General features: G+C 38.2%; 1 protein-coding gene across 1 annotated transcript in view; it reads right to left on the bottom strand.

Annotated features, from left to right (window-relative positions):
- The window catches only part of ICA1L (islet cell autoantigen 1 like), an 82,291-nt gene extending 70,729 nt beyond the window's left edge, over positions 1 to 11,562 (bottom strand). The window contains exons 1-2 of the mRNA XM_039257392.1: positions 11,499 to 11,562; positions 1,897 to 2,043 (exon numbers count right to left, since the gene is read on the bottom strand). Of these exons, the coding sequence (XP_039113323.1) occupies positions 1,897 to 1,922 (26 nt within the window). The 5' untranslated portion in view covers positions 1,923 to 2,043; positions 11,499 to 11,562. The remainder of the gene's footprint in view (positions 1 to 1,896; positions 2,044 to 11,498) is intronic.
- Positions 11,563 to 13,797: the final 2,235 nt, after the last annotated feature.

Below are 13,797 nucleotides of genomic sequence, written 5' to 3'. Positions count from 1 at the left end.
AAAATCTTAGTATCACTACATACTGAAGTAATTATACTTGTAGAGCCCTTGACAATTTTTAAAACTTTCACATTTTATCACCTTTGATCCTTATGATAACCCTGAGAGCTAGAAATGGTACATTTTTTTTAAAAAAAAATAGTTTATTGTAAAGTAATAACACCCAGTGCTCATCCCCACAATAGAAATGGTAGATTTTATTATTCTAGTTTAAGAGAGGAGATCACTGAGGCTCTGTGAAATGAACTTTCTCAAGGATATACATATAGTAAGAACATCTTGATACTTAGTACACATGCAGGTCTTTTCACACCACAAGTAGTGTTCTTTTCCATTTTGAAGGAAGAAAAAGTGCGATTAAAGTTGTCTCCTAATCTTACAGTGAGTTAATTATTTAGTTTCCTAATTTTCAGGTAACCTACTTCCAAAAACCTATAGGTCTCCAAGAATTAGCCAGGTACCAAAAAATGGTTGTTTGTATGAATGAAAACAAGAGAAACAAATCATTAACAAAATTGACAAGTTTATATTGCAAACTTCAGTCAAATTTCTAGTTACAACAAAATTTATTTTTATATAACCAGTCTATAATTTCAGGAGTCAGCATTAATTTTAGTCTGTAAAAAAGTCATTAAATAAAAAAAGACAAATTAGAGTTCATTTTTTCCCGAAAGTGATGCTTTAGGATTATTATCTACTTTTCAGACTTTCTGTTTAAGAATTTACTATAATAATGTAATTTACTTATACCACTTTAGTCATATCATTTAATAAAGAATGTATGAATAGCATTTAAAATAAATCATTGGAGGGCCTGGGTGGCTCAGTTGGTTAAGCGTCCAACTTTGGCTCAAGTCATGATCTCACATATTTTGAGTTTAAGCCTCACATCAGGCTCTCTGCTGTCAGCACAGAGCCCACTTTAGATCCTCTGTACCTCTCTCTCTGCCTCCCCCTCTAAAATGAATAAACATTTCAAAAATTAATAGGTTATTGGAAAATAAGACTTGAAAATGTCGATAAAATCATTAAGACCATTCAAACTATAAATAATATACTGAAGAAAAGGAAGTGAACTACAGAAGAAAATATATTTTTGAAAAGAAGAGCTGAAAAATTATATTTCAAATGCTTTTAATAAAGTATCAACACTAAATTCTTACGTTAAAATGGTATTAAAGCTAATCTCCTATGAAATTTAAGAATATTTCTAACTCTACTGCATATTTCAGGCCAACAGCTCTTCCAGTCCTCTGCTGTGCCCTAAGTTTTCAAATGCAGAGCCTCTCATACTATGAAAATGACATATGGGATATGACAAACAGGATAACATGCACAAAACTGCTTTGAAAAATATAAAGTTGTGGGGCGACTGGCTGGCTCAGTTGTTAGAGCATGCAACTCTTGATCTCTGGGTCGTGAGTTTAAGCCCCATATTGGGCACAGCACTTACTTAAAAAAAATAAAGTTGTATACAAGTATAAGACATTCTTTTAATTATTACAAATAGCCTGTAAATAAACAAAAAATATATAGGATGTAAATTTTTAAAACCCCAAACTCTTTTTATTTAACAGACATAATTTTAAAGCTCAACACTGAGAAAAACCTGGAAGAGGTTATGCAGATATTAAAATACAGGTGCACTGTATTATATAAAAATGCAGACTAATCACATGCACTTCCCTGCTTTCCCTTCCCTAACCTATTTACAGTAAAAGTATAAAACAAAAAGTAGCCAATTAACTTATAAGTATAAGAAGCAAAAATATAGTGACAAGAGCAGAGAAGAGACTACAACATATTTTTGGAGAGAAAGTAGTAACCTAAGCAACTAACAGAGGAATGTTAATGAGCAGTGAGTCAATTACCTGTCAGAATATCTGAAAGACTCACCATTTGGAAGTAGAAGGAGGATTCATTGAAGTCTATATACAGCTGGCTAGACCCTGAGGCCGTTTTCTAATATGTGTCATCCAATGGGAGCTGAAGAAATTGAACCAAGAAAGCTCTGGACTTGGGCTAGAAAACACAGCAGACGGCCTGAAAATAAAACAATTAAGTGAAAGTCTACACACAGAACTGTTGAATGTCAAGCTCTTTCCCATTCTTTGCTCACCAGTAGCAAACCTCTCTCTCCTTCTGTCTGTCTCTCTCTCTCTCTCTCTCTCTCTCTCTCACACACACACACACACACACACACACACACACCCCTTTCCATTCCTCAGAAAAGTCTGGGACATTCTTTTCTCTGGAAAGAATTAAAAGCTACAGAGAAAAGCAGTATACCATTTGGATATTCTAAAAGGATGGGTCTTTGCCTAATCACTCTAGAGCAAAATTTACCCGTTGTACATACAAATCTTCTGATAGCTTTGTTATTGTCTTCCTCTTAAATATAAATGGAAAACCAAAGGTCAACAGATATCTGAGGAAGCCTCCATCAAGAAAGACCTCTTAGGGCGCCTGGCTGGCTCAGTGGGTTTAGTGTCTGACTTTGGCTCAGGTCATGATCTCACGGCTTGTGAGTTCGAGCCCTGCATCGAGCTCTGTGCTGACAGCTCAGAACCTGAAGCCTGCTTCCGATTCTGTGTCTCCCTCTCTCTCAGTCCCTCCCCCACTCGCATTGTCTCTCTCTCTCAATCTCAAAAATAAAATTAAAAAATAAAATAAAATAAAAAACATTAAAATAAAAGACCTCTTACCTAAACCAACAAATATAAAAAAGAAAATAGCTAAAGGAAATTAAGACAATATAGGGAGGAAACAAATCAAAACATAACCCTCCAACAAAAATAAGAAAGGACCCCTGAGGAAAAAATAGGATAGCTGAAATTTTTAAAAATTTTAATAAAAGGTTTGAAAAGTAACTGAAAAACCCAAATCTCCATCCAAAAAGAGATTTACTCCAAAATGCATCATTGTGAACTTTCAGAAAACGGGGGGTAGGGGGGGAGATCCTGGAAGTTTTAAGTGGGTTATATACCAATCATTGAGAGTCAGAAAAAGAGCAGATTGCTCAAAAGTAGCAATACAATATAAAAGACAAAAATTGAACCCAGAAGAGCTATGAAGGGAAGGCTCAAGATGACAGCTGCATAGAACAAGCAGCTCAAATTTAAGCAGGAGGATTGGCTCTGGAAAAGAGACCCGTAGGAAGTATAACTGATATATTTCGGCATATTACTCATAGACATACAGCAGAAATGTTAGAGAAATTGGAATTCAGAAAATTAAGTAAATTAAAAAGTAAAGCCATTATTGGGGCACCTGGGTGGCTCAGTCAGTTAAGCATATGACTTCAGCTCAGCTCATGATCTCATGGTTCATGAGTTCTAAACCCATGTGGGGCTCTGTGCTGATAGCTCAGAGCCTGGAGCCTGCTTTGGATTCTGTGTCTCCCTCCCCTGCTTGCACTATCTCTCTCTCTCTCTCAAAAATAAACATTAAATAATTATAATAAAAACTAGTAATGCCATTATTAAGGTCCACATTTCTTAATTGGGTAGAGCCAATTTTATCAAAAGTCTTAGGTAAATATGTCTATTACAAAGACCTAAACTTTCCCTTAGTGGGCTATTCCACGTCTGGGCTGGAGAATAGATATATTAGAAGACCACCAATAACATACATTTCTTCCAACACTTTTCCCATCAATACAGCTGATATTTTATCTCCATTTGCCTAGCTCCTTTGACTACATCTGAATTGGTTCCAAACTCAGGAGGGAACAAAAAAAGACAAGAAGTGGAGGCCCCTGGGTGGTTCAGTCCCTTGGGCATCTGATTTCAACTCAGGTCATGATTTCACAATATGTTTGAGCCCCACACTGGGCTCTCTGCTGTCAGTGCAGAGCCCACTTTGCAGATCTTCTGCATCCCTCTGTTTCTGCCCCTCTCCCACTCTCTCTTCCTACCCCTCTCAAAAATAAATAAACATTAAAAAGGCGGGGGAAAGGCTGGATGGGGTGCCTGGGTGGCTCAGTGAATGGGCATCTGACTCTGGCTCAGGTCATGACCTCACAGTTTGTGGGTTTGAGCCGCAGGCTCTGTGCTGACAGCTCGGAGTCTGGATCCTGCTTCAGATTCTGTGTCTCCCTTTCTCTCTCTCTCTGCCCCTCTCCTGCTCGTACTCTGTCTCTCTCAAAAGAAATATAAACAAACATTAAAAAAAAATTTTTTTAAGGCAAGAAGTGGTATGTATTGGGCTCCCTAAAACCTACAGTTGCCATGACATCTTTTCTTTTTCTTTTTTTTTTTTACATTTTTTTATTACTTATTTATTTATTTATTATTTTTCTTTTCAAGAGCCAAAGCATGCCGGTAGAAAAACAAAACAGTGAGCTAGTGGCCAACTATGCACAGTAGACTAAAGGAGATCATCAGAGATATATCAGCATTGAGCTGTCTCTGGAATGAATGATTAACACATGCTGTGGGAACCTGCTTAGAGAGAACATATGACAACCATACAGCAAGCAGCCAATTAAAGAACAGATCACAACAATGTCAGTCTTCTATCTCAGCCTCTAAGGCAGCTATTCCAATGACTTATACCATTCTTGGGCAAAGAGCAGGCCAGAACACAACTGCCCTTTTCAACAATAGATAACATAAAAAAGTAGCACTTCAAGAAAAGGAGGAGGGACCAGAATGTGGAAAAGAGAAAAAAAAAAAATTTGAAGAACTACTTCATAAAATAGAATTTTAAAGAAAACTGCTTTGCATCAAATAAACAGAATATATCCGTTTAAAAAAAAACAGATTTTTAAAAGGAGTTGAAAAAAGCTGAAGATAAAAGGAAAAAAAAATCCACAGAACTTGAAATTATATTAGAAACAGCTCGGACTAGAATAGATAATTCAGAAAACCAAGTTAACTTGGATGGCAAGCCAGGGAAAATTGTTCAGAATAAATGTTACAAAATAAAGGTGGTTAGATTCTAACGAAGTAGAACAAAAATGATAGATTTGTAAGACAGACTACTGAGATCTAATAGAAGTAATACTCTTTCTTGGACAGAAAACAGATAACAGGAACAACCAAAATTTTCAAGGATATAGAGGTGAAAAACTGAAAGGTTTTATCATGTTCAGGAAAAATTAACAGGAATGATCAAGATTTAAGATACAGTATGGAATTTTGCCACATTTTAAGGATAAAGAAAGGATGCTATTAGCATCCAGAAGAATTAGGGTCAGCTACAAATTAAATAATTTATACTGGCCTCATACATCTCCTTAGCAACATGAAACAGTAGATAAAAGGGAGTACTGTGTACAACGCAGAGTGAAAAAGAATATGACATGGGATTTTCTACTTGGTGGAATATAATTTTAATGGATATTTAATATTCCACTTAATGGTTGTACTCTATTAATTTACTAACATGGTCTATTATTTTTTTAAAAAAAATTTTTTAATGTTTTATTTATTTCTAGGAGAGAGAGAGAGACAGCGTGAGCAAGGGAGGGTCAGAGAGAGAGGGAGTCACAGACTCTGAAACAGGCTCCAGGCTCTGAGCCGGCAGTCAGCACAGAACCCGACGCGGGGCTCAAACCCATGAACCGCGAGATCATGACCTAAGTGAAAGTCGGACGCTTAACCGACTAAGCCACCCAGGCGCCCCTAACATGGTCTATTATTGATAGATATTTAGACTGTTTCTGGAAATTATTTAAACCGTGCTGAATAAAAAAAAGAAAAAAAACATATGTATTATTTAAAATACATCCAAGTTTATCTATAAGATAAAGTCCTGGAAGTGTATTAGCTGAATCAAAGGGTACATGCATTTGAAATTTTTATTCTGCTAAACTGTCCTGTATAAGGGATTGTATCAGGTTTTTTGCTCACCAGTAATGGAAATTTTTGCTCACAAGTGCTTGTTCACTGCAAGTCTGTACATTGTTATTAAATTTCTGATCTTTTTCAACCTTAAAGATAAAAATTATTTTATGGTAACCTAATAATTTGGAATTATCTTACCATATTTCGTCAGTTGAAGACAACATCATTTGAAAGGTATACCATTATTTTATATACCTCTATCCCAGAAAAAGAGTTACAAAGTAAACTATGCTTTCAAATCATCCATTTTCAAATACATGAAAAGTTCTGATTTCAGGGCTGTGTGGGTGGCTCAGTCAGGTTAAATGTCTGACTTTGGCTCAGGTCATGATCTCAGGTTCTTGAGTTCAAGCCCACATCAGGCTCTCTAGAGCCTGCTTGGGATTCTGTCTCTGTGTGTGTCTTTCTCTCTACCCCTCCCCAGCTTGTGCTCTCTCTCAAAAATAAATAAACATTTTTAAAAGTTCAGATATCAGAAATAATCTCAGAGATGTGAAAATATGAACAGGTGCTTGTTAGAATCAGCAAGATATATGAGAAAGGCTGAGTACCTGAAAAGGATCTTTTTTAAATATGCAAGAATCAGAAATACAGTACACATGAATACTTCCCAGAACAAATAAAACAAAACAACTAAATTATTTGAAGCCACAATCGATACAACTAAAATGCCTTTATATTTATTTTTTAAGTTTGTTTATTTTGAGAGTAAGAGAGAGACAGCACAAGAAGGGAAGGAGCACAGAGAGGGAAAGAATCTCAAGCAGGCTCTGCACTGTATGTGCAGAGCCAGCTGTAGGGCTCAAACTGATAAATGCCAAGATCAAGACCTGAGCGGAAACTAAAAGTCGGACACTCAACCGACTGAGCCACCCAGGTGCCCTCACAACAAAAATGTATTTAAAAATGAAGACTTTATTGGGGCACCTGGCTGGCTCAGTTGGTTAAGCATCAGACTTTGATTCAGATCACTATCTCACTGTTCGTAAGTTCGAGCCCTGCATCAGATGAGCTTGAGCCCTGCTATGGTTGAGCACAAACCCTGCTTCAAGGGGCCCCCGCTTCTCTCTTTCCCCCCTCTCTGCCCCTTGGGATATTCTCTCTCCCTCTTTCTGCCTCTTGCTCACTTGTACCCACTCAGTATCTCAAAAAGATTAAATAATAAAAAAATTAAAATTGAAGAATTTTAAAATGGAGAAATGGTAAAAAGGGATTTAATTCAGTTAACTCTAAATGTGATTATAACAAAACAGAATTGTTATAATTATTAAAATAGGTGCATGTAAAATATAAGAAAAATTTGATAAAAATTATCTGTGATAAAAATTTCTGACCATACCATTAAAATGTTAGCAAAAAGTATGATAAATTAGTCATCATTCATGATAAAAAGGTATTTAATAAAATTTAGCATCCATTTTTTTAGTGTTTCAAGGGCACCTGGCTGGCTGAGTCCATAAAGCATAGGACTCTTGGTCTCAGGGTCGTGAGTTCAAGCCTCATGTTGCGCACAGAGCTTATTTTAAACAAATATTCTAGTAGCACCTGAGTGGCTCAGTCGGTTGGGTGACTGACTCATGATTTTGGCGAGGTCATGATTTCACGGTTTAGGAGTCTGAGCCCTGTATCAGACTCCATGCGAACATGCTTGGGATTCTCTGTCTCCCCCTCTCTCTGTCCCTCTCCTGCTTGTGCTCACCGTTGTCTCTCTCTCAAATAAATAAACATTTAAAAATAATAAAATAAGGGGCACCTGGGTGGCTCAGTCATTTAAGTGGCTGACTTCAGCTCAGGTCATGATCTCACGGTTCCTGAGTTCGAGCCCCGCGTCAGGCTCTGGGTTGAGCGCTAGGAGCCTGAAGCCTGCTTCAGATTCTGTCTCTCTCTCTCTCTCTCTCTGCTCTCCCCTGGTCACACTGTCTATCTCTCAAAAATAAATAAATGTTAAAAAACATTAAAATAATAAAATAAAATTCACTAGGAAAACAACCAGGAAAAAAATCTGGATAAGAGTAATAACAAGATTTTAAGCAATATCAGTTCAGTCAGTATTGTACTGGTCTTCCATTTCCACTTCAGAAAGTTGCAAGAGAAAATTAATTCCATCCTAACACTGAAAGTAAGTTAAATAACCTACAAAATTTAGTGTTTTCTGAAAGCACATAAGGGGGCTGAGGATGTAGGAAAGCTCATCATCTGAAAATCCAGAAAATGCTCAGTCCTACCCAGGACTGAAAAGATTCCTGGCTGCTCTCTTTGTGGGCAGAGCAGCAGGAAGAAGAGGAGGCTACTTCACAAAATAAAGAAGGGCAAAAGATAAGCAAACTGTATCTTTAAATCCTGAAAAAAAAAATTTGTCCACGAATTCTGTATCTAATAAAAATACCCTTCAAAAATGAAAGCAAAGTAAAATTTCAGATAGAAAAAGCTGAAAGAATTTATGCCACAGTGACCTGCACTACAAAAAAAATATTTTTTAGAGTTAAAAAATAACACATAGAAACTCAATTCTACAGGAAGCAAGAGAGAACTCAAACAGGGTAAATATGTTGATAAATACAAAGGAATTTTTAAACATTACATATATACATACATCTTTAAATTTCACTAAAAGATTGATTCTTTATATTTGTAAGAAAATAGAACACATGTAGAAGTAATATATGTAAGAGCACAAAAGGTGAGATGGTAATTACAAGTATGAATGGTAATATTCTTACACTGTTCATAAAATACTAAAATAGATATGAAAATAAGCTATGACAAATTTAAGATACATATGAAACCTCTAGTACCACCAATAAAAAAATAACATGAAGAAACAAAACTAAAAAGACAGGAAAAGAAATATTTTTCTAAAAACTCAATTCACCCAAAAAGGAGGCAGGGAAGAGGACTAAAGAATGAGAAAATGGAAAAAGAATACCAATGTACTTAATCCAAACACATAAAAAAGTTACAAAAATAAAAAATGAACTATATACATTATTAAAACACAAAAGTTATTGTGAGATTGGATAAACAACTACAACCCAACTGTATATAGTTTATAACACACTTTAAACATAAATACACAGATGTGTTAAAAGGAAAAAGCAAGAGGCAAACATTAAGCTTGTATTAATGTCAGAACAGGCTTCCATGTAAAAAGTATTTTCAGGGATAGAAGGGACATTTAATAACAATACAAGGGTTAATCTGTCAAAAGGACACAGCTATCTTAAATGTGTATGTGACTAATAACACTACCAAATATTAAAAAAAAAAAACCCAAACCCTGACAACTGAAGGGAGAAATAGACAAGTCTACAATCAGTTAATCATAACTAAAGACTTAACACTTCTCCCAGAATAACTGACAGAATAAACATTAAAAATGTGAAGATAAAAGGTTTAAGCACCACTCTCAACCAGCCTGACCTGACATTTAGACTATTCTACCCACCACCAGCAGAATACACATTTTTCCCCAAGTGCAAAGGAACACTCACCAAGACAGACCATACGTTAGACAAGGGAAAAATTCTAAATAAATTTAAAGGTATTGAAATAATACATGTTTTCTGAACACAACATTGGTAATTAGAAAACAGCAATGATTTACCTTAAAAAATTCCGTTTGGAAATAAAATAGCACACCTAAATAAATAAGGGATCAAAGAATTCACATTTAAAAATTTTTAAACTAAATGATAATAAAAATATCCCATATTTGTGGGACGTAGCTAAAGCATGGTTAGAGGAAAACTTATAGCTTTAAATGCTTACATAAAAAGAAAAAAGTATTAAACAATTTATGCCTCCACCTTAATAAGTTAGAAAAAGATGAGCAAATCAAACCCAAAGTAAAGGGAAAAAAATGAAAACAGTGAAATTTGTGAAATAGAAAACAGCAAATAGAGAAATTTAAAAAGTCAAATATGTGAAACACAGGACATACAACACGATAAAATCATGAAGTTTGACAGTGTAGTAAAAAAAATTATATTATCTGTTTTATATCTGATATTTATTTTTTGATATTTGGTACTAGTTCAGTCACTAGTATAAATTTTATTAATTGCTTTATAATAAGTATTTCTAATAAAAATGTGGCTTCCTAGTTTTTCCACCAGTCTCATGTTTGCAGCTTTCACACTTCGGACTGGTTATTTCTGAGTACCCATTTAACTCCAAAATTATAATGATTTGTCTAGCAATCAGAATTACTGATAATTAGGGGCGCCTGGGTGGCTTAGTCGGTTGAGCGTCCGACTTTCGCTTAGGTCATGATCTCGCGGTTCGTGGGTTCGAGCCCCGCGTCGGGCTCTGTGCTGACTGCCAGCTCAGAGCCTGGAGCCTGTTTCAGTCTGTGACTCCCTCTCTCTCTGACCCTCCCCTGCTCACGCTGTCTCTCTCTCTCTCTCTCCTAGAAATAAATAAAAAAAACATTAAAAAAAAAAAAAAAAAAAAAAAAAAGAATTACTGATAATTAGAATAATGTCTTGCAGATAGCTGTTTCAATGGCTAGATGCACGATCGTTCTGCGCTATTAAATACAGACATTTCAAAGAATACTGGTAATGACGGGCACAAACATAAAACGATTAAAATTTTTCATCATATAAAATATATACATACCATTAGATGTTTATTTGGTCAATAAATGCGTAATTGACCTATTAAAGGATGAAGCACCTCTGGCTATTCCATACTGATGTTAAGATGATGAAAGTAATATCGCCTTACAGTACGTTGCCTAAGTCTAAACTAAATAAACCAATACATAAATGCTTAAAGAAAATCGAAAACCATGGGCAAACGTGATCTTCCCAATAAGCGATTTCACAGTGACCCACTGTTTACAACAGCTTTAATGCTCTGTGCATTAACATCATCTATTACATGAAAAATAATCCCACCCCCTCTACTGGCAAACCCACAGCATCGCGGGTTCGTTGCCAGGTCGGATTTTTCCCCCTCTCCATCTTAGATCTCAGAGCATCAGGTATCTGACCACTGACATCATTTGGGCACCCGACCAGGTGATCCGCGTTTCCAAGAGCCGGATAGGTGCACGGGGCTGGGTTCACGGCCTCAGGCCACAGGATTTGTGAGCGGAACCCCACGGGAGGTCTAGCATTCCGCAGTTCGCCTTACGCCGCACATTTTCTTGTTTTGTTTTTACCAAACGCTTGCCACTTCGTTTCTAAAGAAGGCATTTCCATCACAGAATAATGACATAAAAACAAGCACAAAAGAAAAGAGAGGTCAGCAGGAAAGCACCTAAATGCCGTGAACACCTGCCTCTAATGGAAGCGATCTCCACCTCCCAGAGAAATCACCCAAATAAGCCTCAGGCTGCCGCGCACGTTCACTACCCCGGCCGGCGTGAAGGGAAGCTCCCTTCGCCCGGAGAGGACCCAGCCTCGCCGGAAACCACTCCTTGCAGGTTCTGCCTCCGGGAGCGCGGACCGGGACCGCGGACCAGGACCTCGTCTCGGAGGGAGGCCGCAGGGGACGGCGAGGCCCCGAGAGACAGCGTGTGCGCGTGGCGGGCGCCTCCACCTCAGGGCGTCGCCACGGGAACCAAGGGCTTGGTTGGCCTCCGGCCCGGCAGGCCCGGAGACGGCGCGGCCTGACCGCCGCTGGGAGGCCGCAGACTCTCACCGCGACGGTGGAACCGCGACGCGCGGGTCCTCCGCCACCTCGGGTCGCGTTTGGTTGCGCGGAGGTCCGTCACGACACCCGTTCCCGCTGCCGCCACCCGCGAGCCCCGCGACGCCGCCGGGCCACTCCCGCAGCCCGTGCACCTCCGCACCCGTGCGTGGAGGTGTCGGGCTCCGGCTGCGGGAGGCGGGAGATTTAAACCCGGCGGCCTGGCGCGCGCGGAAGCCGCGCTGCCCTCGGCGTCTCGGCACGGCGTCCGCGTTCTCGCCCTTTCCGGCTCTACCCAAACCCCAGCGAGGCCCCGATCTCGGTCCGTTTATTTGATTAACTCCAGGACCCTTTCTGTTTTCCTGTACCAAATTCCAGTTTACTAACAAACACCGAACCGGTCAGAACATCGGAATTAAACTGCTTGTGACATCTCTGAGGCCGTCCCTGTTCCTTTAATAAGCCTGGGTCCCTCCCTGCTTCCTCTACCAGGCTCTACGCTTCTGAGCCTCAGTCATTCCTGAATCGGGGCGCTTCTCCGTACCAGTGCCGGCACGCGGTAACTGTTCACGGGCTTTATTTAACTCTTGAAGGTTTAAATATGATTAAGTTAACAGCTGTTAATAACTGACTTCAAATACCATACACATAACCAAAATTTGTCATAAATGAGTCTTCAAGAGTAAAAGGCAAGATTTGAACCTAAAAACTAAAGAAAAAAATTGGCAACAAGGCAAGAGTAAATTGTTACTAGTGGAAGACAGTCTAAATTCAAAGTGCTTTCTTTTTAAAGGTGACCCAAAAAAATCCTTACTAACTTTTCTAAAGCTTTACTAAGTATGAAGTAGAACTGTGACATAGCCTAGTGAGGAAAAAAGCTTACACGCCAGGTGATAACTAAACTCTGTAAGATCATGAAAGATGGAGTGAGATTCTAGAATACTATTACCAAGTACTTACCTTAAAAACCAGAAAGAAGTAGTTTTAGAATAGGAGAATAGGCTGTTTATATTAGAGTTAATTTGCACTGAAGGAAAAAAAAAAAAAGATATCTTTAGACCAGGGATTCTTACTCTGAGATATATGGGGTTTCAAGGAACAGGTGATACCTGAAATAATAAGCAAGATTTTGGTATCAGTCTTTTTTCCCTCTTATGTTGGAAATGTAACCAAACCCAAATTCCATTGCCCAAAGCACAGCAAAGCCAATCACCAAGACATCGTGTATGCAAGGAAAGGGTTTATTCCAGAGGCAGCCAAAGAAAGAGATAAAAGGGCAAGCTTCAAATCTTACTCCTAGAAGGGAGAGAGAACAAGATTTTATAATCATAGGGGCTGATTACATATAGATAGATAAAAAGGGTGGGGAAATTTATGGTAATTCATGAGGAAAGATGGGGCATGCACATTGAGCAAACATAATGTAACATACATCCCACATTCATTTTGATGTAGAGATTTGAAATGAGGCAAAATTCATCCCCTACTGTCAGGTCATCTTAGAACACAGAAAGGGGCTTTGGCATGTTCCTAGAGAGCCTAGATAAAAAAGGATGGGGTCGTGGGTTCATTTTCTAGGGTAAGGAAAACGGCCTTGCTGTTCATAGGCTGGAACCATATCAGTGACTTTTTAGCCCAGGTCTCTCTAGTGGATTTGTTAGTGGCATCTGAAAACAAACAACAGCTGATTATGGAGAAACAGGCCTCTGAAAAACAAGCTTTAGATTTCCCGTTAGTTTCAACCTCATTTACCCCATGGGGCAGCAACCTCAGAGAGTCCACAGCTTTCTTCAGAATCTCAGTGTATAAGCATTTGGCAACGAGGATAACTGCTGTACTTCCTCAGATCTTTCCTGACTTGTGCTAAATTTAGCATCCCTCCTAAGGACATGCCTCTGCTCTCAATAATTGCAATTCTTTGTCTGTCTTCCCCATTGGATCCTGAGCTCCTCCAAGGTACACTTAACGCTTTTCAGTAGCTTTATCTCCTTTAACACTGTGCCTAATAACTACTGCATTCTGAATGTTTATTCAATCAATAAATGAACAAACGCACAGACAGCTGACAACTGAAGGATATTGTATAAAATATCTGAAAGGAACTGAATACTTTTCTTCCCAAAGAATAAATTATTCTATTAGGATAAGCAAAATGACTTTCAGAATGTTATCATGCACCATATGTTAAGTACTTGAGATATTTTAGAAAATGTTTGTTCCAAACAGGATGAATTTTAGTTTAAGAGGATAATAAACTAAGTTTCTCCAGTCCAATCTGAAGCAGAGAAAGGCCCTCCAAGAAATATACTAG

Source organism: Hyaena hyaena, unplaced genomic scaffold (genome assembly GCF_003009895.1).
Source record: "Hyaena hyaena isolate Hyena2069 unplaced genomic scaffold, ASM300989v1 scaffold_615, whole genome shotgun sequence".
Classification (NCBI taxonomy): Eukaryota; Metazoa; Chordata; class Mammalia; order Carnivora; family Hyaenidae; genus Hyaena; species Hyaena hyaena.
The sequence above is the reverse complement of the archived record's forward strand: the minus strand, read 5'-3'. Positions and strand labels throughout refer to the sequence as shown.